At 41.9% G+C, this 23,810-nt stretch overlaps 1 protein-coding gene across 5 annotated transcripts in view; it reads right to left on the reverse strand.

The window, feature by feature from the left end:
• Nucleotides 1-23,810, reverse strand: part of sox5 (SRY-box transcription factor 5) — a 385,467-nt gene that overhangs the window by 46,529 nt on the left and 315,128 nt on the right. For all 5 annotated transcript variants that reach the window (XM_059987684.1, XM_059987685.1, XM_059987686.1 and 2 more), the window contains one exon: nucleotides 21,359-21,531. In XM_059987684.1, coding sequence (XP_059843667.1) covers nucleotides 21,359-21,531 — 173 coding nt within the window. The remainder of the gene's footprint in view (nucleotides 1-21,358; nucleotides 21,532-23,810) is intronic.

The following is a 23,810-nucleotide window of genomic DNA, read 5'->3' on the forward strand; positions in this document are numbered from 1 at the left end:
TCATACAAAAACAAATCAGAATCAGCTTTATTATCACTGATGTGTTATCTATTGCTCTGTGGCAGCTGCTTGGTGCAAAGATATAAAAATTAATATAAATGACAAAACTAAATAAATAATGCAATTTATCTGAATGCTGCCTGTGGAGCTTGCTGTGTGGATAGATATTCACCTACACTGTCTGAACAAGAATCTGGAAGAATGGACCATTCACTAATCCACAAACTATCCATTGATCGGAATGGAATGGGGAACTGCCGGATCTAGAAAGTGTATGCACATGTGCCACAAAGTAAAACTGGGCAGGTGAAGAGAAAGTATTTATCTGATGCATTAACTGCTTTGGAATAGCCTGTGATCTGGTTTACAAATTTATTCAGAGCACTAAATGAACTTCATCTATCGGGTCAATGGATTTGTAGAAATGGGCATGTGATCTTTTCATCTCTGCTTTCAACCATATTTCTACAGTCTAGCAACCTCTCTTAAAGAGGAAATGTCAACAAGTCAGATACCTGTCAATATGTTCTGTTTTAATTTCAGAACTCCAGCAGCTACAGTCTTTTGCTTTCAGATAGCATTTCTTTCTTGTTTTGCACTAATCCCTGAAGAACTTATGATGATTTAGTATGTCACAGTCTCCCAGTGCTCGTCAATGTTATGTTTACTACTATTATGCAATTACTGTTGCAATGCTGAGAACACAGTAGCCAAGCTGTACACATATGCTTCTGCAATGAAATAATAACCATATAATCTGTGTTAGTGATATTGACTAAGGGATAAATGCTAGACAAGAGTCAATTCCCTTATTCAGAATAGTGCCATTTGAAATCGTTACATGCCAACTAAAAAACAGTACTTCTGATGATGCAGTACTGCATCAATAATGGAGTGCAGAGATTAAGAGCTCAAGTTCCTGGAGAAGGACGTTAGCACTCTGACTCAGGTGAGAGTACTTCTTCTGAACTCAGTCTAGGAAAATGAAGCCAACACAGAATCCACAAGTCAGAAAATACATGAAGAAAAATCACTTGATGTGGTAACCTAACCGCCATATTGATTGTAATGAATGGCTTCAAAACACATCACTGATCAGAAAGAGCAATTACTGAAAGGAGAAAGAGAGATGGGGGAGAGTGAGAGAGAGAGAGAAAGGGAGAAAGAGGGAGAGACTGAGTGAGAGGGAAAAGGAGAGAGAGAGAAGGAATGAGAGGGAACTAGAGGGAGTGGGAGGGAAAGGAAGGGATGGGAGGGAGATGGATAAGGAGAAAGAGGGAGTGAGAACATGAGAGAAAGATCAAGAGTGAGAGGGAGGTAGGGAGAGGGAAAGAGGAGGAGAGAGAGGAAGAGAGGGAGACAAATGAAGAGAGAGGGAATGAGAGGGAACAAGAGGGAGTGAGAAGGCAGGGGAGGGCGAGGGATAAGAAGGATGGGGGAGACAATAGGTGCAGGAGTAGGCCATTCAGCCCTTCAGGCCAGCACCACCATTCAATGTGATCATGGCTGATCATCCACAATCAGTACCCCGTTCCTGCCTTCTCCCCATATCCCTTGCCTCCACTATCTTCAAGAGCTCTATCTAACTCTTTCTTGAAAGCATCCAGAGAATTGGCCTCCACTGCCTTCTGAGGCAAAGCATTCCACACCTCCACAACTCTCTGGGTGGGTGAAAAAGTGAGAGCATGAGAGAAAGATCTAGAGAGAGAGAGGGAGGGAGTCATAGGGGGAGAGAGAGTGGGGAAAGAGAGAGAGAGGAAGGGAGGGAGAGAGTGGGTGAGGGAGAGACAGAGAGAGGGATAGGAAGAGAAAGGGAGAAGGGAAAGAACAGAAGAAAGAGATGGATGAAGAGAGGGTGGAAACTAGTTATGTGGCAGGAATCAACATTATCCACATATGTGTGGGACTGAATTAAATAATATTATGGGAGCTTGTTCTATGTACAGGAGTCCATAAATTGAGCATCTGTAACCTGAGAACAACTTGTAGATTAGTGATGTACTTCCTTGGCTGGTCACCTTGAGATTGTGAAAGGTAAAAAATTACTGTGCAGTCTTATTTACTAAGGAACAAATATTAGTGGCTTGGTAGAACTGTTGCATCCAGGCAAGATGATTTCTACTCTCCATTTCACCACACAGATGGGGGGGATGGGAAGATGTTCAGCATATTACATGGGCATAGATCTAGACCTTTGCAGTGGTAAATGTTGACAGAGATTCAGCAGCCAACTTTACATCTCTCCCTGATTTATTTCCACTGACGTTAATGGCAGAGCCATAAAGTGGGCTGCGGAAATGCTTTTGCTTGTCAGATAAAATCAAGACCAGCCTGGGTGTGATGACAGACTCAGAATTATACTGTTTTAGAGAGTCAGATTGTTCCCTGCGTATTATAATATCTGACAGATTTGGATCTGACTTGTGTACGTTGACTGATTTTTCACAGTTTACGTAGTATCTTTTCAATGGGGACAAGTGAAAATCACAGCTTGTGAAATGCCTGTCTGTGACTTAAAAACTATCGGAGGCAGTTTGCTTTCAGTTCAATCCACGTTACCATGCATTACAGCACCATATCCGACATTCCTCTGTGAAAGTTCACCAGAAAGCTTGTTTAACAGCAAAGCTGATCTGAGGGATTGAAAGGCCTCTCCCTGATTTTCATTGTCGTTATTTATGTCAAACACACTGGCACAACATAGATATAAAGATGAGATCTTAGAAACCACTCAGGTGGTGGAGCTCTTAGTGGAATTCAGCACACCTTCTGTTCACAAAGCAATTCTCCCAAGCCACTGAGTTTGGCAGCTTGTCTCATGCTATTGGTATACGCAAATGCTATAGTTTATGATAGGTTCAACCAAGCTTAACGAGGACATCAGCAATAGTAACCTATCATCCGGGTTTGAGCATAGATGCTCACAGTTTCAGATGTCATCTGCTCCCATTCCAGATGTTTGCCTCATTTCTAGCCACTTTGATTTTTATATTATCCCACTGCTCACTGACTCACTGACATTGTCTGCGCAATAATCATAAGTCATAGGAGCAGAATTAGGCTGTCGGCCCATCGATCATGGCTGATTTATTATCCCTCTCAACCACGTACTCCTGCCTTCTCCCCATAATCTTTAATGCCTTTACTAATTGATACCCTTACTAATTAAGAACCTGTCTTGGTCTCCACAGCTGTTTGTGACCATGAATTCAATATATTCACCACTCTCTGGCTGAAGAAACTCCTCCTCATCTATGTTTTAATAGGAATTTCTATTCCGAGGCTGAACCTCTGGTCCCAGACTCTTCCACTACAGGGAACATTCTCTCCATGTCCACTCTAGATAGGCCTTTTCATTGGTAGATTTCATTGAGATTCATTAAGCTCCAGCGAGTTCAGGACCAGAACCATTGAATGCTCCTCATATACATATTAACCCTTTCATTCAGAGGATCATTCTCTTAAATCTTCTCTGAACTCTCTCCAATGCCAGCACATCCTTTCTTAGGCATGGAGCCCCAAAATAACCCTACTGAAACAATTAAAACTTTGCCTTTTACTATTTTTTATGAAATATGTATTGAACCTCCTAATTATCAAGGGTCTCAGCCCAAAACGTCAACTGTACTTCTTTCTATAGATGGTGCCTAGCCTGCTGTATTCCACCACCATTTTGTGTGTGTTGCTCGAATTTCCAGGATCTGCAGATTTCCTCGTGTTTGCATTGACTTGATTTATTATAAGTTAGAGCAGGACATTATTTAACTCTTTTAGCCTGTTCCTACATTCAATTAGATTCAATATCAGTCTAGTTACTTGCCTTAACACCCCAAAACAAATCTATGCAGACACAAAAGAAACCGCAGGTGCTGGAATCTAGAGCAACACACAAAGTGCTGGAGGAACTCAGTGGGTCAGACAGCATCTGTGAAGTGAAATTGACAGGTGATGTTTTGAGTCAAGAATTTTCATCTGAAGGGAAGATAGCAAGTATAAAATGGTGAAGGGAACTGGTGGAAGAAGAGCAGGCAGATGATAGGTGGATCCAAGTGAGAGAGCTGGCATGAAGATGGCCGAAGTGGAAGAGTGGGAATGATATCAGAAGCTGGGAGGTGATGTGGAAGTGAGAGATGGCTGAAGAATTTGGAATCTGATAGGAGAAGGTGGAGCATAGGGTAAGGGATGGGTGGTGGGATGGGGAACCAGTGGGAGAGAGTAGAGGGTTGGAAAGATATAGGATGATGGGGACCAGGTGCAGCAGGAAGATAGAGAAAAGAAAAAGGGAGCGGGGGAAGAGAGAGTGGGGAGCAGTTACCAGAAGTGTGGGAATTCAGTGTATATGGCATCAGGTTGGAGACAGCCCTGGTGGAATATGCAGTGCTGTTCCACCAAAAACAAGTCTATGAATCTTAGCATTAAAGGTTTCTGTTGACCTCCCTCATCTTCAGCCTTTGCACATGCTCACCTTGGGGCATTCCAAAGTTCAGAGTTCAATTCCAGCACCATCTGCATGATGGAACAGAGTTTCTACTTTCTCCCTGCGATCACGTGGGTTTCCTCCAGGTGCTCCGGTTTCCTCCTCAGGTCCAAAGACCTGACTGGGATTGTTCCCATGTGCTGTCTGCCCTTGTCCTTGGTTGAGATATCCAAGTAGCCTACGGAATCAAAACCTAAATCCATCAGCAAATGATGTCACCATTCAGGGCCTAAGGGTTTACAAGGCAAAATGATGCAAATTCTTCACGTTATTTAACCCTTGAAGCCCTGAATGTGTTGGACTGAGAGAACCAAACCAAAAATAGAAAATTGTTGAAAATGAATCACTCCCTGGCTCCCACCCAATTGTTCACCCTCATGCCTCTTTCTTCCCGTCATCTTTTGCTCCTGATGTGTTCCTGCCAGATCTGATGGGCCCAGGATTTTATTATCATCCTAAATTCTACTCCAAGCCACAGAAGCACACTGCAGACATGTATAAATAAAGCAGAATTCAGGTTGGAATTGGTGTAACCAGGTTTTTGGTGGCCAGTGTGGACTTGATGGGCCGAACTGCCTGCTTCCGTGCTGTATGACTAATGAGCCAGAAAGTTACTATATTATCATAAAAACCCATCTGACTCAGTAATCTTCTTCAGCATGGGAAGTTGCCTGTCAGTGCAGGCCCATCCCATGAGGTTGGCTCTCTCAAACCTCACAAACCACTCGATTCGGAGACAAGTGGAGTGGGTAATAAACGTAGACAGTGCCCGTGGCAATCAAATCCCGAAAAAATTGAAGAAGTAGAAAAGTGGACGCAGGTAGTTTAAGGCACCAGCCTGCAGTAATCATTACGTACCATCCAGGATGACAGTCTATAAACTGGAGGGTTAATCTCTGCCACCTCATCCGTCAATGAGCTACCAGTGCATCAAGCTGATGATGGATGTGAACTTATTACAGGGCTGTCACTGAGGTACTTACTGCCATTTGTAACTAGCTCTGGAACTGACATGCGTTTTATTAAACATCCACATTAAGTCAACTCTGGTCACTGTCAGACTGAATTCAGAATCCATGCTGAAAGAAGTACTCAGAAGAAGTATCATACGCAACACCGAAGTGAAACACCAAGGGGCCTTCAGTTACCATACTGGAATAAATATTGTTACAAATAAACCCTTTGTTAAACCACAAGATGCAAATTCCTGCACAGAGCTCTAGGGGTGAAAAAAGGAAGTGTCTGATTGATTTAACAGTTTGAATATATGAAGCCTGCAAACTGCTTATAGCCATTTTTTTTTGCAAGGGAAATACAGGCAAGTTTCACAGTTACTAAAAGGTGTGAATTTACAGCTTCCTAACCGACAGTGTCAAGCTAACCAGCTGCAGATAAAATAATTCTGATACCAGTCTAAATGAGCCACGTTCTTTTACTCTGTGTCGTTTGCTGCTTGCCTTCAAGTAAGTACACATTAGGAAAATAAGAAGTTCCAAATATCTGACTAAATCCCTGCAGACAGCAAGGTACAGAGCAACATTTTCTGTGAACCAAAGGCGGGGAGTGCCCTTGCAAACATTTGTCTATGTTAGGGAATGCTAAATTCGACTTTCTGACTCCAGGGCTTAAAGCTTCCATAAGAAAGTCCAATGAACTTCTGAATCTTAATTTTGCTTTCCACCTTATATTTGTATCACAGTGTAGCAAGGCCGCAAGTCAGTATCTATGCATTAAACTAGAACAAAAGCTTATTAATTGTAGAGAAATATGTTTTATTACTGCGCATTTCTTACTACCACACCTCGTCCAATGCAACATCCAACCTTGGTACCAAGTGCATTTCACAGAACCCGTGATATCATGCTAATGAGGGAGTGGAATCAGTCCATCTCCCTCCCCCTCACCATCAACCCTCTTTGCCTGTTTCCCTTTCAGTGGAGATCCCCTTCAATTATTGCTAAAAACAGGAAACACTGTAAGAATAATGTCATCATCAAAATTAGCTGAACAGCTTGTATTTTTAGCAAATATGCAAAAAGGCCCATTTTCCCTCATTCATTGCACTGTCGCATATGGGGCCAGCTTCCCATGAGCCACCTCACAACTCAAGTTCATTGTTTCAAAAGCACACCTAAAAACAGCATCAAATGTCAAACTTCACCAGTCTTTATACATTTCAGCATGATCCTGTCTTTCAAAAGAAAAACAAACAGCCATCACGACATTGGGAATTCCATGCATAATTCAACTGTCCGTGTACAATTTCTTTGCTACACTCTCATACAGCGTCCTTTCCATAGATGGGTGGAATTATTTGTCTGATTTTCTCTACCATTCAAACTCAGCTAAAACCTCTTAAAATTCTGGCTCATTTTTATCAGCATGCTTGAAATTTAACTTCTTATAAATGTAAATATACACAATATTGGTATCAGGGGTAAGCATCTGCCAAATTAACTTGGACTCCTTTTCCCAACTGCAATATGGCATACATTTAAAAGACGTAATATAAGGCCACTCCTTCACTTTTCAAAAATCACAAATTATAAAAACATAGCAGAAGCAATCAGCAGATCAGGCAACATCTGAGGAGAGAGAAATAGTTAACGGCTCAGGTTGAAGCGCCTTCAGGACTATCCTGATAAGAGACTTTGGCTGAAATGTTGGCTGGTCCCTTCCCACAGATGTTGCCTGATCTGCTGAGTGTTTGCAGCATTTTCTGTTTTTATTTCATATTTCCAGCATCTGAGGTTTTTTTTAAATATTTGCATCACAAGTTCCCCTATTGTAATTCACAAAAATGGTAACATGGGCAAAACTACAAGCTGAATTTTAAAGACTAATAGCTTAGTGACAGTCTGACACAAAGGTTGGAAATATGTTTACCGATAGAATTAAAACAAAAGTCTGCTGAAAAAATTTACTCTCTGATCAGTGAGATAATTTTTTTACAATTGCAACACTAGCCGAGAAGAGATTAAAAAGAAAATCATTTAAATTAATTAAAATTCTGCATCAGTATTGAATTACAAGTGCATTTCACGTCAGCATCAGTGGACCTGATTTGATTCTAGTCCTTCACAAGCTGAAGGTGTGGTTTACGTGGGTGGGTAGAGAGTTCAATATTCAGTAAGTAATAGCATAACATAATCTCAGCTCATTAAATATACCAGTAATACATATGTTGTTTTCAGCTGCACAAAGCTGAGCAGAAAATTCATTACCAACCTGCTGACATAATAAATATTCTTAAATTAAGTTAATATTAAATCTAGTGGTTGGTCGTGCTAGAGAACCAGTTAATTTTACAAAATAAGTCTAAAGCAAGGTAGAAAAATAAAAGTTCTGGCTCAGAAAGTACAATATGGAAACTTCTCTTAAACATACTTAAAGAAGCGAGTGAGAATCACACTTTAGTTTAAGAATAAACTACATTTGTTATATATAAATTGTCTGCCATGCTTTCTACATTACAACTGCCTACACAGCAAAGTCACTTAATTGGCTGTAAAAGCTCTTTGAAGAACACTGTGAATGATGTGCAGGGCATTATATAAATGTAAATCTGTGAGGTAGCTCACTGCCCAGCCACCATCAAATCTTCCACAGCATCCTCTGCCTGGGATGAGCAGTTAGCAGGAAGCCCGTAGCACGTGCAGGATTTAAAATAGCCTGAACTCAAAAGAGTTGCACCATAAGCTGAAACAAAAAAAAATGCACATGAGATTTTTTTTTTGCAAATAGAAGCATAAAGTACAAAGAAATGGGGAAGTTAAGGTAAAATTACAAAAAAATAGTTCCTGGACATTTACTGGTACATTGTTTCCACATCTGAACACCCAACATTCTTAAAATGTAAAGTCTTGATGGGTTTCAGAACTGAAAAAAGGATGTGTAACTAATTGAATTGCTTATTCAATGAGCTAGTATGGGAAAGACAGGCTGATAATCCACATTTGTTTATGATTCCAGTTATGAAAATTTGAGCTTCAATTTCAACCTCACCCATCTCACTTCAAACAAAAGTAAAACTTCTGTATGTCCTATCCAATGGTGCATAAGATTCAAAGTACACTTATTATCAAAGAATGCATAAATTATACACTGTGAGATTTATTTGCTTACAGGTAGACAGAAAGCAAGAAACACGAATAACTCAATTTAAAGAAAAGAAAGACCACAACCACTGCGCTAAGAAAGGGGAAAACCACGTACAACATGCAAACAATAGGAGCAAATAACAGCACCATTCAAATCCTGATTGGGTTAAAGTCAGTGGGCTTGAAATTCTATAACACACAGCAATGTAAAATAATGGAGTTCAATGGCAAATCTTATTGGATTTAGTGTTTGGATCCTTTGTGCATAGGATGTCCACAACTGAGGATTTGTCTATAATCTGCTGGGCAGGGACATTTCAGTATCATGCATTGAAATACAGGTAAATGTACTGTATATGGTGAATAAAGTTGATCCTTGATGCTTAAGACATTAAGGATGTATTGTGGTGTAAAGTGATTATACTGTTTCTGTGCTAAACCAGTGATTAGGATTGGGCATGTTGGTTTCAGGAACCAATTGGTTGAAGGAAAGTAACTGTTCTTGAACATTGCGGTGTGGGACTTCAGGCTTTCGTACCTCCTGTTCAATAGTAACTACAAGAGGGTGATACAGTCCCTGAGATGATGACATGACCCCTGAGATACTCACAGCATCATAGACCTCAAATTGATGGCTAAGTCTTGTTCTGGCGTTAGTTAAAAGGACCACGCTTACCTGGTTCCCTACTGTAGGGTCTGTGCTGTTAGTCACCTGGAGGTAGGACCTCTTTGGGTATTTTACTTCCTGTTCATGCCCATCCCTTGCTAGCTGCCAGCATTAGGGTAGCTTCACGGCACAGCTAGGAGAGACACTGTCTCGCAGTAAACCACGTTCAATCCTGACCTCAGCTGCTCTCTGTTTGGAGTCTGCAACCTTTGTCAAATTTAAAGGAAGATTGATATGCCACCAAACACTCTAACTAGCTTCTACAGATGCACAGTTGGAAGTGTCCTGACTGGTTGCATCGTGGTTTGGTACAGCAGTTTGAATGCGCAGGAATGCATAATGCTGCAGTGAGTAACAGTCTCATCACAGACACAACCCTCCCCACCAACAAAAGTATCAACATGAGGCACTGCCTCAGAAAGGTAACATCTACCATCAAAGACCCCACCGTCCGGGCCATGTCATCTTCTTGCAACTACCATTGGACAGGAGGCACAGAAGCCTGAATTTCCACACCAACAAGTTCAAGAACAGCTACTTTCCTTCAACAATTTGCTTCCTGGAACCAACATGCACACCTGAATCATTACTTCAGTTCAGAAGCACTATGACCACTTTACACTATGACAGACTTCTGTTTCTTTTTGTTCTGTTTGTCTTCTATCTTGTATAATTTTGAGTAATTTATGTGTAATTTAGGTTTTTCTTATGAAAGTTGTGTTTCCATGTACCTGTGATGCTGCAGCAAGTAAGATTTTCATTGCACCTATGCGTACATGTACTTGAGATTAAACAATAAACGTGACCATGACTTTGTCTGCTTGCATTTTCCCCAGATGCTCTGGTTTCCACCACATTAAAGACTTGGGAGTTGGGAGATCGATCAGGCACTTTAAAGTACCCTTTGTGTGTAGTGAGAGGTAGAATCTGGGGAGGGAGGTTTGATGGAAATGTATTAGGAATAAAGTGGAATTACTACTAATGGTTGCAAAATGCCTGATATGTGACTGGTATGCTATACTGCTAGATGTGGGCTGATATGGTAGTGTATGTGCTCTACAGCACCAACAATCACTGATCAGGATTCGATTTTGATCACTGCTGTACATTCTCCTAGTGACCACCTGGGTTTCCTCTCAGTACTCCAGTTTCCTCCCATATTCCAAAGGTGCCCAGTTAGGGTTCGGGTTAGTACATTGTGAGCTTGCTACTTTTGATACTAAGGACATGGCAATAACTGTGGGCTACCCCCCAACACATTTGTTGCTGATTTGATTTGATGCAAACAACACATTTCACTGTATGTTTTCATGTGTCAATGTACATGCAACTAATAAAGCTAAACATCTTAATATCCTGTTGCTCAATTATGTATCAAACCAATAACATTCCTTCCATAAATGCTCCTCCCTTAATGCCCCTTCCAACCTCTCACTAATGCCACTTCTGGCATGCCTTCAGGCCCAATCCTCCCAGACCACCTCATTCAATTTTCCCTCTCTGTCTCCCCTCCCCTCCCCCCCCACACCCCATCAACCAATTGCAAAACCTTCCAGATTCCTTCACTAAATCTAGAGAGGTGGACATAAGGAGGGGAAGATACTGGTGCAGGTTTTCTCAAGGCAGGCCCAAGTCTAGCATCCAAGAGATCGAGCCTAGGATCTGAGGGCACAGCCTCGGAATAAAGGGACATCCCTTCAAAACTGAGGTGAGGAGGAATTTCTTCAGCCAGAGGCTGGCAAATCTGTGGAATCTGTTGCAACGAAGGGCAGCCATTGACAGGTTCTTGATTGGTAAGAGAGTTAAGGATTATGGAAGAAGCGAGAGACTGGGGTTGATTTTTAAAAATAAGCCATGATTGAATGAGAGAGTCGACTCGGTGGACTGACTGTCCTAATTCTGTTCCTATATCTTATTGTCTTCTGGTGCACTGGAGCTTATATACAGCAGAGCATTACCACTAGGACATCTGGTACAATACTGGTGCGTATACCCCTCCCCTGCACTGAATTAATGCAGCTTTCCAGGTACAGAAAATGTCTTTGTTACAGCCTCTGGATAATGGCAATGTTACTCTGCATGAGGAGAGTGATACTGTGGGGCAGCGGAGAATGCTGCTGCTTTACTGCTCCACGGTTAATTTAGATGATAAGCCCATCACCCCTAATGGGGCAGTGGCACCTGACAGCAGCTTGCCAGTGTCCTCTGTCCTGGGCTGTTCACTCAAGTGTCTCCAGGTGTAGCCCATCTTTTTGGTGTCAGCTTCAAGGTCATGGTGCCAGGTATTATTTGGGCACTTTTCCTGGTGATTCCATGTTAGCATTTGCCTGGTGATATTGGCACTGCTCCATAGTCCTGGGTTCAATCGGGGGCTCAGGTGCCATTTCTGTGGAGTCTGTATGTTCATCCTGTGATGGTGCTGGTTTCTCTGGGGTACTCTGGTTGCTTCCCACATCCCAAAAACAGGTTAATAGATTGTCACTGGTGTACATAAGTGACAAAAGAATTAAAGAGGAGTAAATGGGCATATGAGAGAAAATACCTTTCTATACTACAGGAAATAAGGCTGATGTCACAGGTAGACAGGGTTATAAAGAGAGCATTTGGCACATTGGCCTTATAAATCAAAGTATTGAGTACAAGAGATAGGATGTTAAGTTGAAGATGGAGAATTGTGTAGAGTTCTAGTCACCTACCTACAGAAAAGATATCAATAAGATTGAATGAGACTAAAGAAAATTTACAAGGATGTTGCCGGGACTTGAAGACCTTGATTATAGGGAAAGGTTGAATAGGTTTGGACTTTATACCCGAGAACATAGGAGAATGAGGAGAGATTTGATAGAGGTATACAAAATTACGAGGAGTATTGATAGGGTAAATGCCAGCAGGCTTTTTCCACTGAGGTTGGGTGAGACTAGAACTAGAGGTCATGGGTTAAGAGTGAAAGGTGAAATGTTTAAAAAGATCATGAGGGAGAACTGCTTCACTCAGATGGTGGTGAGAGCTGCCAGAGGGAGTGGTAAATCTGAGTTTATTTCAACACTTAAGGAAAATTTGGACAAGTGCATGGATGGGAGGAGTTTGAAAGGCTATGGTTTGGGTACAGGTCAATGTGACTAGGAAGATTAGTAGTTTTGCCATGGTTGAGATTGGTCAAAAGACCTGTTTCTGTGTTGTAGTGCTCTATGACTCTACAAAGATAGGGGGAATGGGACTGATGGCATTGCTCTGCCAGGAGCCATCATTGACCATGGACTGAATGGCCTTCGGTTACATTACAAATCAGTAACTTCAATTCCCATCATCAATGACACCGAAGAAAGATGTATTAGCTGTAAATAACATAGAATATAATTGTGTTCTTTGTAGCTTGTTGGCATAGATACAGCAAATAGGATAGACACAGAAAACTTATCTGAATACCAAACATAGCTACAGTCCTGCTCATTAAGTACAATAGGAGGCACCGTTTCATTAACTGGCCATGAGCATTGGTGGATGTGCAGGCAGACAGTCAGGTCACGACAATGCAAGAGCTAGCGATGCATTACCTACTGATTAAAAACAGAGGCAATTCAGCCCATCAGTCCCATTCCCCCTTCTCTCCAACTAAGAACCACAGAACCATAGAAGTCATACAGCACAGAACCAGGCCCTTCAACTCAAATAGTCCATGCTGACCAAGGTTTCCATCTAAGCTCATTCCATTTGCTTATGTTTGGCTGATAACCCACTAAATTTCCTGTCCTTCTACATGTCAAGTACCTTTTAAATATTGTTAAAATACCTGCCTCAGCCATTTCCCCTAGCAACTCACTCCATTTACGGACCACGCTCTGGGTGAAGAAGTTTTCCCTCAGGTTCCTATTAAATCTTTCCCCTCTCCCTATAAACCTATGCCCTACATCCTTGATTCCCCATCCCTGAGAGAAAGGCTATGCATGTTGACTGTATACCCCTCGTGATTTTATACATCTCTTAAAGTGATCACCATTCATTGTCTTGTGCAACAATGGAAAAAAAATACCAACCTGCTCATTTTCTCTCCAATACTCATTCCGTCAAGTCCCACAAAAGATACACAAGCTTGAATCCACATACAACCAGGGCAGCTTCTATTCCACTGCTATAAGATTATTAAATGGTCCCCTAGTATGCTAAGATGGACTCCTGCTCTCACAATCCATATCAGAAGAGCTTTCACCTGATTGACTGCCTGATCTTCATTTTCCCTGTTGTTCTGCATTCTCTTACTGTTTCCCCTCGTACTGTCTCCAATCACCATCGCAATGAATGAACAGCATGCGAAACGAAGATTTTCACTGTACCATGAAACATGCGACAATGATAAAATAACACACCAATCTACCTCCTCACAAATCTCTTCTGCACGCTTTCCAGCTTAAAGGCATCTTTCCTATGGGTTAACAAAACTGAATGTAATATTCTAAATGTGGCCTCACCAACATTTTGTACAACTCCAATGTAACAGAGCAACTTTGATACTCAGTCTGATGAAGGCCAACTGGCCAAAAGCTTATCCTCTCTTACACGCCCATGAAATCTGCTTTGAATCTTCTGCCAGCAAACTACACCAGCCCGAGTACTGTGGGGAATCCACACTGTTACAGCAGAAGATGTGCCGACTGCGTGGGTTGAATGCGGGAATCCAAGGTTCCTGGAGCTGTGGAGCATTAGATAAGGGAAAGCCTTGGTTGATAACAATTCAATTGATCATCACACATGAATGCTATTCGTGCTTGTTCACAGTACTACAAAAGCTGGAATCCAACGTTCACATGAAGATACCCCCGATCCGAGTGGCTGGACCAGTTCAGAAAGTGATAAGCGATCAACAACTGTGGTGAGTCTGGAGCTACTAATCAGCGAGGGGGTTAACAAACTTCCTCCCTTGATATTGTGAACCAGATGGCTTTATGTCTCATAGTTGAACTGTACTGGATCGATTGCAAGAATGTGGCAAGAGCACATGTGGCTGATTGATTGCGCAGTGAATCAATTGGCCTACGAAAAGCTGAAGGCCCTTGGGCTTTTGAGCACACGTGTTTTTTGTCTTGGCAGGTCTGGTTCGTTGCTCCCACTTTGCAAGTTGTCCGGCGTGTACCGTGGTTAACATACGGTTAGTGCAACGCTATTACAGCTTGGGGCATCGGACTTCAGACTTTAGTCCCGGATCCTCTCATCAGGAGTTTGTACCTTCCCGTCTGTGTGGCTTTTCTCCAGATGCCCTGGTTTTCTCCACAGTCCAACTCCGTACCGGTTAGTAGGCTCATTGGTCATTGCAAATTGTCCTTTGACGAGGTTCAGGTTAAATCTGAGGGGTTGTCAGGGTTTATGGGTGGCATGTTTCAAAGGGGCTGATGGGCCCACTTTGCACTGAGTCTCTAAATAAATAAATAAAACATTTAATCCAGCTTCTTGCTCTGTGCATGCATAACAATGGCCACCAACACCAATACTATATTTAATACTAGATTTAGTGCTGCGGCCTCGCAGCCCCAAGGTCGCGGGCTCAATCCTGACCTCCGCTGCTGTCCGTGTGGAGTTTGCACATCTTCCTTGTTGGCACTCCGGTTCCAGCCCACATCCCTAAGGTGCACCAGTACGTTAATTGGACACTCTTAATTAGTCTGGATCACAGGGGAGTCAGTGGAGTTGACAAGAAATGAGAATAGGTTACAGAGATAAATCAGCTTCCTTTAAAAGACCATAAGACATTGGAGTGGAATTAGGCCATTCAGCCCAGAGTCTCTGGCTGATTTGTAATCCCTCTCAAATCCATTCTCCTGCCTTCTCCCCTTAACCTTACTAATCAAGAACCGATCAACCTTCGCTCTAAATATAAACAATAACTTGGTATCCACAGCCACCTGCAGCAATAAATTCCACAGACTCACCACCCTCTGGCTAAAGAAATTCTTCCTCATCTCTATTCTAAAGGGATATCCTTCTATTCTGAGGCTGTGCCTTCTGGTCCCAGACTCCACCACTATAGGAAACAGCTTCTCCATGTCCACTCTGTCTAGGCCTTTCAATATTCAATAGGTTTCAATGAGAACCCCCTCATTCTTTAAACTACAGCGTCATCAAACTTACTTCTACATTAGACCCAAAGTATTGGCATTGTTGAACAGGAGAAGCATATTTTTAGCAATACTGCTTTCTGCTGCAGCTTTAGAATGTCAGCATTTTCTTCCCTTATTTTTACAGTTGCATTAACATGACTGGGGAACTCCCACGTCTTGGCAGCACTGAACTTAACCAAACCAAACACTGTACCAATGGAGACATTACAAATGCTCATTGGGCGTGTCCCTGTGTGTTGATGCTTCCTGTTGCACTGGGATTTCTAGGCCACCCACTTGTCCAACAGACATTGTAAATACAATGAGACACAGCAGCTCAAAATGCATTCACTTATCATACCCAAAACTAGCCTATCCCACTGCCTTGACATCCTCCACTTAATGAGCAGCCCATGCATTCACTGTTGGTAACACTGTGATACAGCACCATTCACTGTCTCAAGTCATCCAATGACGTGTAGGCAATCGGACAGGTAATTTGTGCATCTGGGGTGATAACAACCAATCAATGTATTGTGTGTTCCTCATACAAACACACACAGAAAAGAAAAATCATAGAACTCATGGATATTCACAAGTCACAGACACTCATCTAACCCATACTTATTTTTAAAGTGCATTTCGGTGGGAACAGTTGTTCAGTGCCCTCTTCTCATCTTTCTCTGAGGATTGCCATCTTGTCAAGGCAGAGAGGTTTCTGATTTTTTGGGATCCTGAGGGCAGGCGATGCTGTCTGGCGTTTAGTCAAAGAGGAGATACCAGACAACGAATGATCCAACCAAGACCTGGCAGAGGCTGAAGATACAACACAAGGGCAGGAGGAAGGGTCCCAGTCATCTTGCGTTCCATGACACTGGACACTGATGCCGACCTGCCAAGGACCACGTGGTTGCTGCCCATGCATTAGCCTCCCCATATTAAACAAAGTGACACACAACCATTCTCATTTTAGGTGATCCACCCCCTCTCTCCTCATCCCTATGCTTCCCCTTTCATGAGCTTATTTACTTCCCTTCAGAAAGCCTCGTTCCTACCAGTTTTCCCCTAGGTCCTTTTGCCATTCTCCTTAAACTGGGATCATCTGGTTCTAGACCCTGTTGACCAGGGTAACAGTCTATCTCAATGGTCAGGAATCTGTCAAACCATTCTCACTATCCACAGACCAATCAACCACAGAGCTGACAATACCTAACAGGTCAAGCAACTTCAGTGAAGATGAAAATACCTCTGAATAGAAAGAATCAGGTTTATTAGCAGTGACAAGAGATTCTGAAGATGTCGGAAATCTTGAGCAACACACATAAAATGCTGGAGGAACTCAGAAGGTCAGGCAGCATCTTTGGAGGGGAATAAACAGATGACATTTCAAGATGAGACCCTTCATCAGGACTTAGGTGCTGCCTGCTTTGCTGAGTTCCTCTGATATCCTGTGTCGGTGTGTCGTTCAGGTTTATTATCACTGATATATGTAATGAAATTCTTGGGCCAAGCGACCTGTGAGTTAACTCTTTCTCTTTCTGTGGAGTCTCTCTGACCTGCTGACTACTACCAACAATTTCTACTTACCTTTCAGATACCCAGCATCCGGAATATTTTGCTGAACTGGTGTGTGTGTGTGTGTGTGTGTGTGTGTGTGTGAGTGTGTGAGTGTGTGAGTGTGTGAGTGTGTGAGTGTGTGAGTGTGTGCGTGTGTGCGTGTGTGCGTGAGTGTGTGTGTGTGTGAGTGTGTGTGAGTGTGTGTGTGTGTGTGTGTGTGAGTGTGTGTGTGAGTGTGTGTGTGTGTGTGTGAGTGTGTGAGTGTGTGTGTGTGTGTGTGTGTGTGTGTGTGTGACTGTGTGAGTGTGTGTGTGAGTGTGTGAGTGTGTGTGTGTGTGTGTGTATGTGTGTGTGTGACTGAGAGGATGTGACACGGTGGACAGCCACATTTCATTAGGCTTGACTAGCCATATCAAAACTTTCAGGACAATCTTGGAAATAAGTGCAACAGAAACAGAGCGGCAGAGAAGTGATTGAATGAGAAAGATGTGAAGGCAGATGGTTGTACTTTTGTAACTTAATCAAAACACTGTGAATAGTCGCCTGGCTCTGCCTGAAGTCATGTGGGAGAGTAACAGCTGATCTGTATTAAAGAAGATTAACTTGCACTGCCAAGACTAAGGGGTTGGATTATTTTAATACAGTGCATTGCGATACAAGCAGTCAGGACAATTAATGCCATTAGTTTTGAATGACTGATCTGTAACTACAACCTACAACCTACAATGCATTCGTGCTGGCGACTTCATGAAGAGGAATCTCCATACCATCAAAGACATTTTCATGGGCTCCAAATCAAAACCGCAGAGTCTGGTTTGCGAGTACATAAAGCTATAAATGAAGGCTTTCTGTCCAAAAGTATTTTGTTGGTTGTCATTTGACAATTCCCAGCTGGTAGCACATGGGAATGCAGAATGCATCCATGCCTCTTTTTTTTTTAGAAACCAAGTACAGATGCTTTCTCAACTTGCCAACTGCTGTATCTACAGCTGACTTGAATATACTTAACAAATAACTGCAATTTACTGGAGCTTCCAAGGAACATTTTAAGTCACTTTTTATTAGCGTCTCTTGCCATGTCTTATTCCCCCTCTCCTACCACAGCTGGTGCGGGAAGAGGTTAAGAACCTTTTTCTGATTACAAGTGCTCCCTACAACAATTATGCATGATGCTCACTAATAGAGGGTTAACGCGCTGATTAAAGAGAAGATTTTCCTTCACGTAACATGATGGAAATCCAGATTCTTTAAGGAAATCTTCTAAAAATAAAATAGCCTTTACTTTGATATATTAAATATGTTCTCAGAATGACCAACTATTACTCTAAAAGCTATTAATAGGAGATACAAAGATTAATGATAATTAATCCTGATGAAAGGTCTCAGTCTGAAACATGGACTGATTTTTTCCTCTTCATAGATGATGCCTGAGTTCCCCCTGCATTTTGTGTTGGTTGCTTGTTGCATCTACAGAATCTCTTGTGATTAATCATTATTATATTTTAACCCTCTCCCAGCTAGGCTGGTTAGATACTGTACGACACAGTTGAAATTCAGCTCTTGGAATCAGAAAGTGGTCCTCCTTAACGAAACAGCCAAGGCAGAACAAGATGCAGCAAGACACACAAATAAGGGGCAACTTAGTCCTGTCACAGAGGGTTACCCTGCAGGACTGGATTGCTTAAAATACTCAGAGAAGGAAAGGTAGCAAGTTGCTGGATACACCATACTAGGGCTGAGCCTATATTAGGCTACACTTGGAATATTGCATGTAGTTCTGGTCAACATGCTATAGAGAGGCCGTGACTGTGCTGGAGAGCAAGCAGGATTTTGCCTGAAACAGCGGACTTTAGCTCAGGGGAGAGACCGAAGAGGCTAGGACGGTTTCCCCCTGCAGCAAAGGGGGCTGGGTGGTGACTTGGCATAAATGTGTAAGATTATGAGAAGGCAGACAGGCAGAAGTTTTTCCTTGTGGTATAGGTATCAAAAACATGAGGTCAGATGTAAAGGTGAGAGGTAAGAAGGAATACATTGATTTTTTTTTAAACAGAGTTATGGATGTTATCTAGAATGTACTGCCAGCAAAGTTAGAGGAATCGGGGCAATAAGTAGCATTTAGACATAACACACTTAAACTGGCAAGGCACAGAAGGATATGGTCCAAACGTGGGCAAATGGGATTTGTATAGACAAAGAGAATGGAAAAGGTGTGGTGGGCTGAATGGCCTGCTTCTGTGCTGTACAAATTTTTGACTTTGTGACATGGATAGCAACAGTTGTAGCAGCCAGCTTCTCACTCAGAGGCAGCTGGAGATGCACAAAGCATGCCAGTCTTGTCACTGGCTCGCAGGTCCAACAGTGTGCATTGCAGTACATTCAGCTTGCAGTGTGATCAGCCAGGTTTCCTTCCAACGATGGTTGCCTAGGGAGCTGTTTTTGAGTGTATATGTCTGTGGACATGTACCTCTACAGTCAAGGGTTGGCTGTGATGCTGTCAATGATCAAATATCTGGCCTTACAAGTGAAGAACAATACTGAGCCCAGAGCACACTGTGCCCCTTGAGATTCAGCATGGGGGAACAGCTGAGGGCAGGCGAGGAAAAATACAAAATTAAAATGCATGGATTTACTACAAGAAATGTTGAGCAAGAAATGTCAGCCTTTAAATTGGCAGGGTATTGCATTTTAAGGTAGAGATGTGCAGCAGGGAACGTTGCTGGGCACAGAAGCATGAGACAGGGGCTCTAGTGTCCTTGGCTGGGAAATCTCAGAAATGCTGTTCTGCCCATTGGCAAATGGTTCCTCAACATCGCCAGCTGAAAATGGCAGACTCCTTGCTCAACAGTGCTGCCCATCCTAGATATTCCCATCCAACCCAGTCATCCAAGGAGCAGATAACAGGATCTGATATTGCTCACTGACCAATCTCAGTGCTATATAATCTACGGAATGTATGTAGATTCTGTATATGTTGGGAGTACATGAACCTCCCCAGTTCCACAGACCCCAGAAGAGAAGAGCACACAAAGAGGCCCTTCAGCCCACTATGATGACATCTTCATTTTCATCTACACCTACATACTTCTCCCTCAGGTACTTATTGAGCATCGCCTTAAGCTTATCTATGCTAAATGTTGTAATTAGCTGATTTATTTCTCCACAGTATATCCAAAGACTCTAGCAAATTTCTACTGACGTAATGAGGAGAGCATTCTACCTAGTTGCATCACTGTATGGAGGGGTCACTGGACAAGATTTTGAAAAAAATTACAGAGGGTTGTAAACTCGGCCAGCTCCATCATGGGCTTTACTGCAAAATATAAGACCCAGTGGTTCACCAGCTTCCTTTGGGGAAGAAACTCTTTGACCTTGGACCAGTTTGGTCATTATGTGTTTCCACTTTCCCATCATAATTCACTTTTACCTACCCACAAAAGCCTCTCGGACCCCTAAAAAACGAATGCATTGTGGGGACACACCTGCCATAGGAAACTCCCCTCAGGTCACACAGCTTTCATGGTTACTGCCCTTTGATTGCTGCAGCTGGGGAACGTGTCCCAGAACACCGTTCCCTTCCTGAAGAGGTTCATGGTGGCCGCAAGAACCAACACTTCAAGGAGAACTAAGGAGGGTCAATAACTTCCCTGCTGGTAATGTTCACGCCTTCAGAGTCCGTACTTAAAATACTTTGCAGAAGCACAAATGACAATCTGATTCCCTTTATTGTTACATCATTTGTTTCCAGCAATCTTCATTTCACTCTGACAGCTCATTACCTAAATGACATTTCCCAAATCTCACAGTCACATCCAGTAAGCTGCCATCTGTGTCCTTTTGCCCATTCTTTCACTTTCTTAAAACAAACAGCCGAAGCCTTATTGAAATCTCATTCACCAATAGGTCAAAAATTATATAAATACATTATTAGCATGTCACTTCTAGATTTTAAATGGGATCACGGTATAGAGGGCAGCTGTGGCAGTCACTGAGATTTCTATTTGTTTGTCTCTGCTTAAAAATACACATTACTTAAAAGAAAAGTCTCAGGATTGCAAAAATAGCAGCAACAATATGTTTTACAGGCTAATGCATGCTTTACAAAATCTCTTTCTGGGCTGTAAATAATAATGTTATTTGGTGCAAAGCATGAACAAATTTAATTAGTAAGTCCAAACTAAATTAGGCAATATCTTCTCTCAAATATGTAAACAAAGTTGATGCTAGCTCTTTTGAATTCCACTTATTTCTGAAGCCTTTGTACTAAAAATAGCACATCCCAGTCTGAATCAGATGTTAAATTTCATTAAGTGTGATCAAGTGGGGAGGAGTTGTGAACCTTGGGACTGTGCTTGGTTCTCTTCATAAAAAGAGGCATTGTTACAGAAAATACAACCAAGCAGCAATAAAATGAACAGGACTTCCGATGAAAATGAATCACACTCTATGATGCCCAGACATTCACACTGACCTTTTCCATTCTGCAGTTATTTAGGCCGAGGGTGTTAATGACTGCAACCTTCCCGTCAAGTGCCTGCTGCTCTCTACGAAGCTGTTCCTTCATTTGTCGTGCTTCTTGGATCGCTTTTGCCATGGCGTCATGGTCATTCAAGTAACCCGAGGAGGTGATGGAGGAGAGGATGTCTGGAACGTGGTGGAAGAGAAAGATGGGATAGCTGACTTGGGTGAACAAGCGCGAGAACATGCCAAGCATCTGAAGTTTTAGAAAATTAATTTCAGGAGACGCATTTAAAATAAAGACTCTCAGTCTTCCCTAATTCCATAAACAGAATTACCAACATTTTAGGTCAAACAGCAAAAAAGACATAAGAGTAAAATCCATTCAAGCCTTTTAATTCACCCCATCACTGACTATAACCATGGCCGATCCTGTGTCTCTACATCATATTCTTGTTCTTTTGCCATTTATATCTTTTATGCCTTTTATAGAATCATACAGTGATAGATCCCTTCATTCTGCCTTGTGCAAGCTGACTGAAGGTCCATCTAAATCAATCCTGATTTGCCACATTTGGCTCCTATCCCTCTAAATCCCTCCTATCCGTGTACAGATACAAATATCTTTTGAATATCATTATCGTACCTGATTCAGCCACTTCCTCTGGCAGCTCATTCCATATACACATGAAGAAGTTGCCTGCACTATTTGCCAACACTATTTTAAATCTTTCATCCTTCACTTCAAGTTTTTAGTGTCCCTTCCATAGATAAAAGTCTGCGTATATTACTCTACCTATACCCTTCATACACATCCAAAGGGTCACCCCTCAATCTCCCATGCTCCAAGGAATTAAGTCAAGTCTCCCCAACTTCTTCCTATAACTCAGACCTGCAAGTTCTGGCAGTATCCTCCTAAATCTTTTCTTCACTTTTTCCATTTTAATAATGTCTTTTCAAACTTCAGAGTAAATTTTATTATTAAAGTACACATATGTCACAATATACAACCCTGAGATTCATTTTCTTGCAGGCATACTCAGTAAATCCTTAGAATAATAAGCATAATAGAATCAATGAAAGACCACACCAACTTCAGCATTCAAACAGCGTGCAAAGGTCAACACTGTACAAATACAAAAAGAAAGTAATAATAATAATAATAATAATAATAAATAAATAAGCAATAATTATCAAGAACATGAGATGAAAAGTCCTTGAAAGTGAGTCCACTGGTTGTGGGAACGTTTCAATGATGGAGGAAGTGTAGATGAATGAAGTTATCTCCTGTGGTTCAAGAGTTTGATGGTTGAGGAGTAGTAACTGTTCCTGAACCTGGTGGTGTGAGTCCTAAGGTTAACAGGATAAACTAAACACAGTACTCCAAATGTGATCTCATCAATGCCTTGTACAATTGAAATGGAACAACCTAACTCCTATACTGATGAAAGTCAGTGTGCCAAATACCTTCTTCCCTATCCAGCCTATCACCAACCAGTAAATTATGGACTTGTACTCCTAAATTTTTCTGCTCAGCAACTGTTTTCTTTATACAGGCCACCTTCCCACTTCATATTCAGCCCTGATGCAGGGTTCTGACCCAAAACATTGAAAATTTCTTTAGTCTGACAAATGCTGCTTGATCGGCTGAGTTCCTCTCGCAGATTATTTGTCATTCTGGTAAGAATGTTGTTAGTTTCAACTTGATTCTTTCTTGTTCTTCTAAACTTTAGTGAATACAAACTGTGAATAATCGTTAGTGGAGCCTATCTTCTCCCAAAGGTTTGAAATTTCTGTGTTACCTAGTCCTCAGTCACTGTTTTCTCCTTGTCAAACTGCACAGCAGTTTCTATAACTGTACAATATCCAGTCCCATTTAACAAACTCCATCAAATGAAATCACTTCACTGCAGAAAATGCTAGGTTTACTCAGTGGATTGAGAAAGAACTAACTCTTAAGTTCCAACGAAGGGTCAAAAACCTAAAACATTAACTCTTTCTCTTTCCACAGATGCTGCCTGACCCTCTGTGTACTTCCAACAAACTTGGCCTTTATTTCAGATTTCCAGCACCTGCGATTTTTTAGGGGTTTTTTTTGGTTTACTTATTAGGAGGTTCTGTTGGGCACAAAGAGGATTACTGGCCTTCCCTTTGCTGCCTCAAAAGTGAAGTTCAGTCCCCAAGTGTAACTCAGTGCAAAACAGTAAATAAATTAGGGACGTAAAAAAAAATCTTCATAAATGATCTTAAAAAGATCTTGGATTTCAGAAGTCTTCTATGGTGCAGACTCCTGATAATCCTTCAGAGCATTTTCCAAATTACATAGAAAAATTGGCGACCAGTTTTCCACACAGTAAATTCCTACAAACTACAACAAATCTCTCTGTTTTTCTGAGAGATAGCCATGGGTTCCATTGCTTCCTTTCCTTCGCCCTTTTAGCCACTTAATTGCATCTGGGGGGCTT

This window comes from Hypanus sabinus, chromosome 13 (assembly GCF_030144855.1).
Source record: "Hypanus sabinus isolate sHypSab1 chromosome 13, sHypSab1.hap1, whole genome shotgun sequence".
NCBI lineage: Eukaryota > Metazoa > Chordata > Chondrichthyes > Myliobatiformes > Dasyatidae > Hypanus > Hypanus sabinus.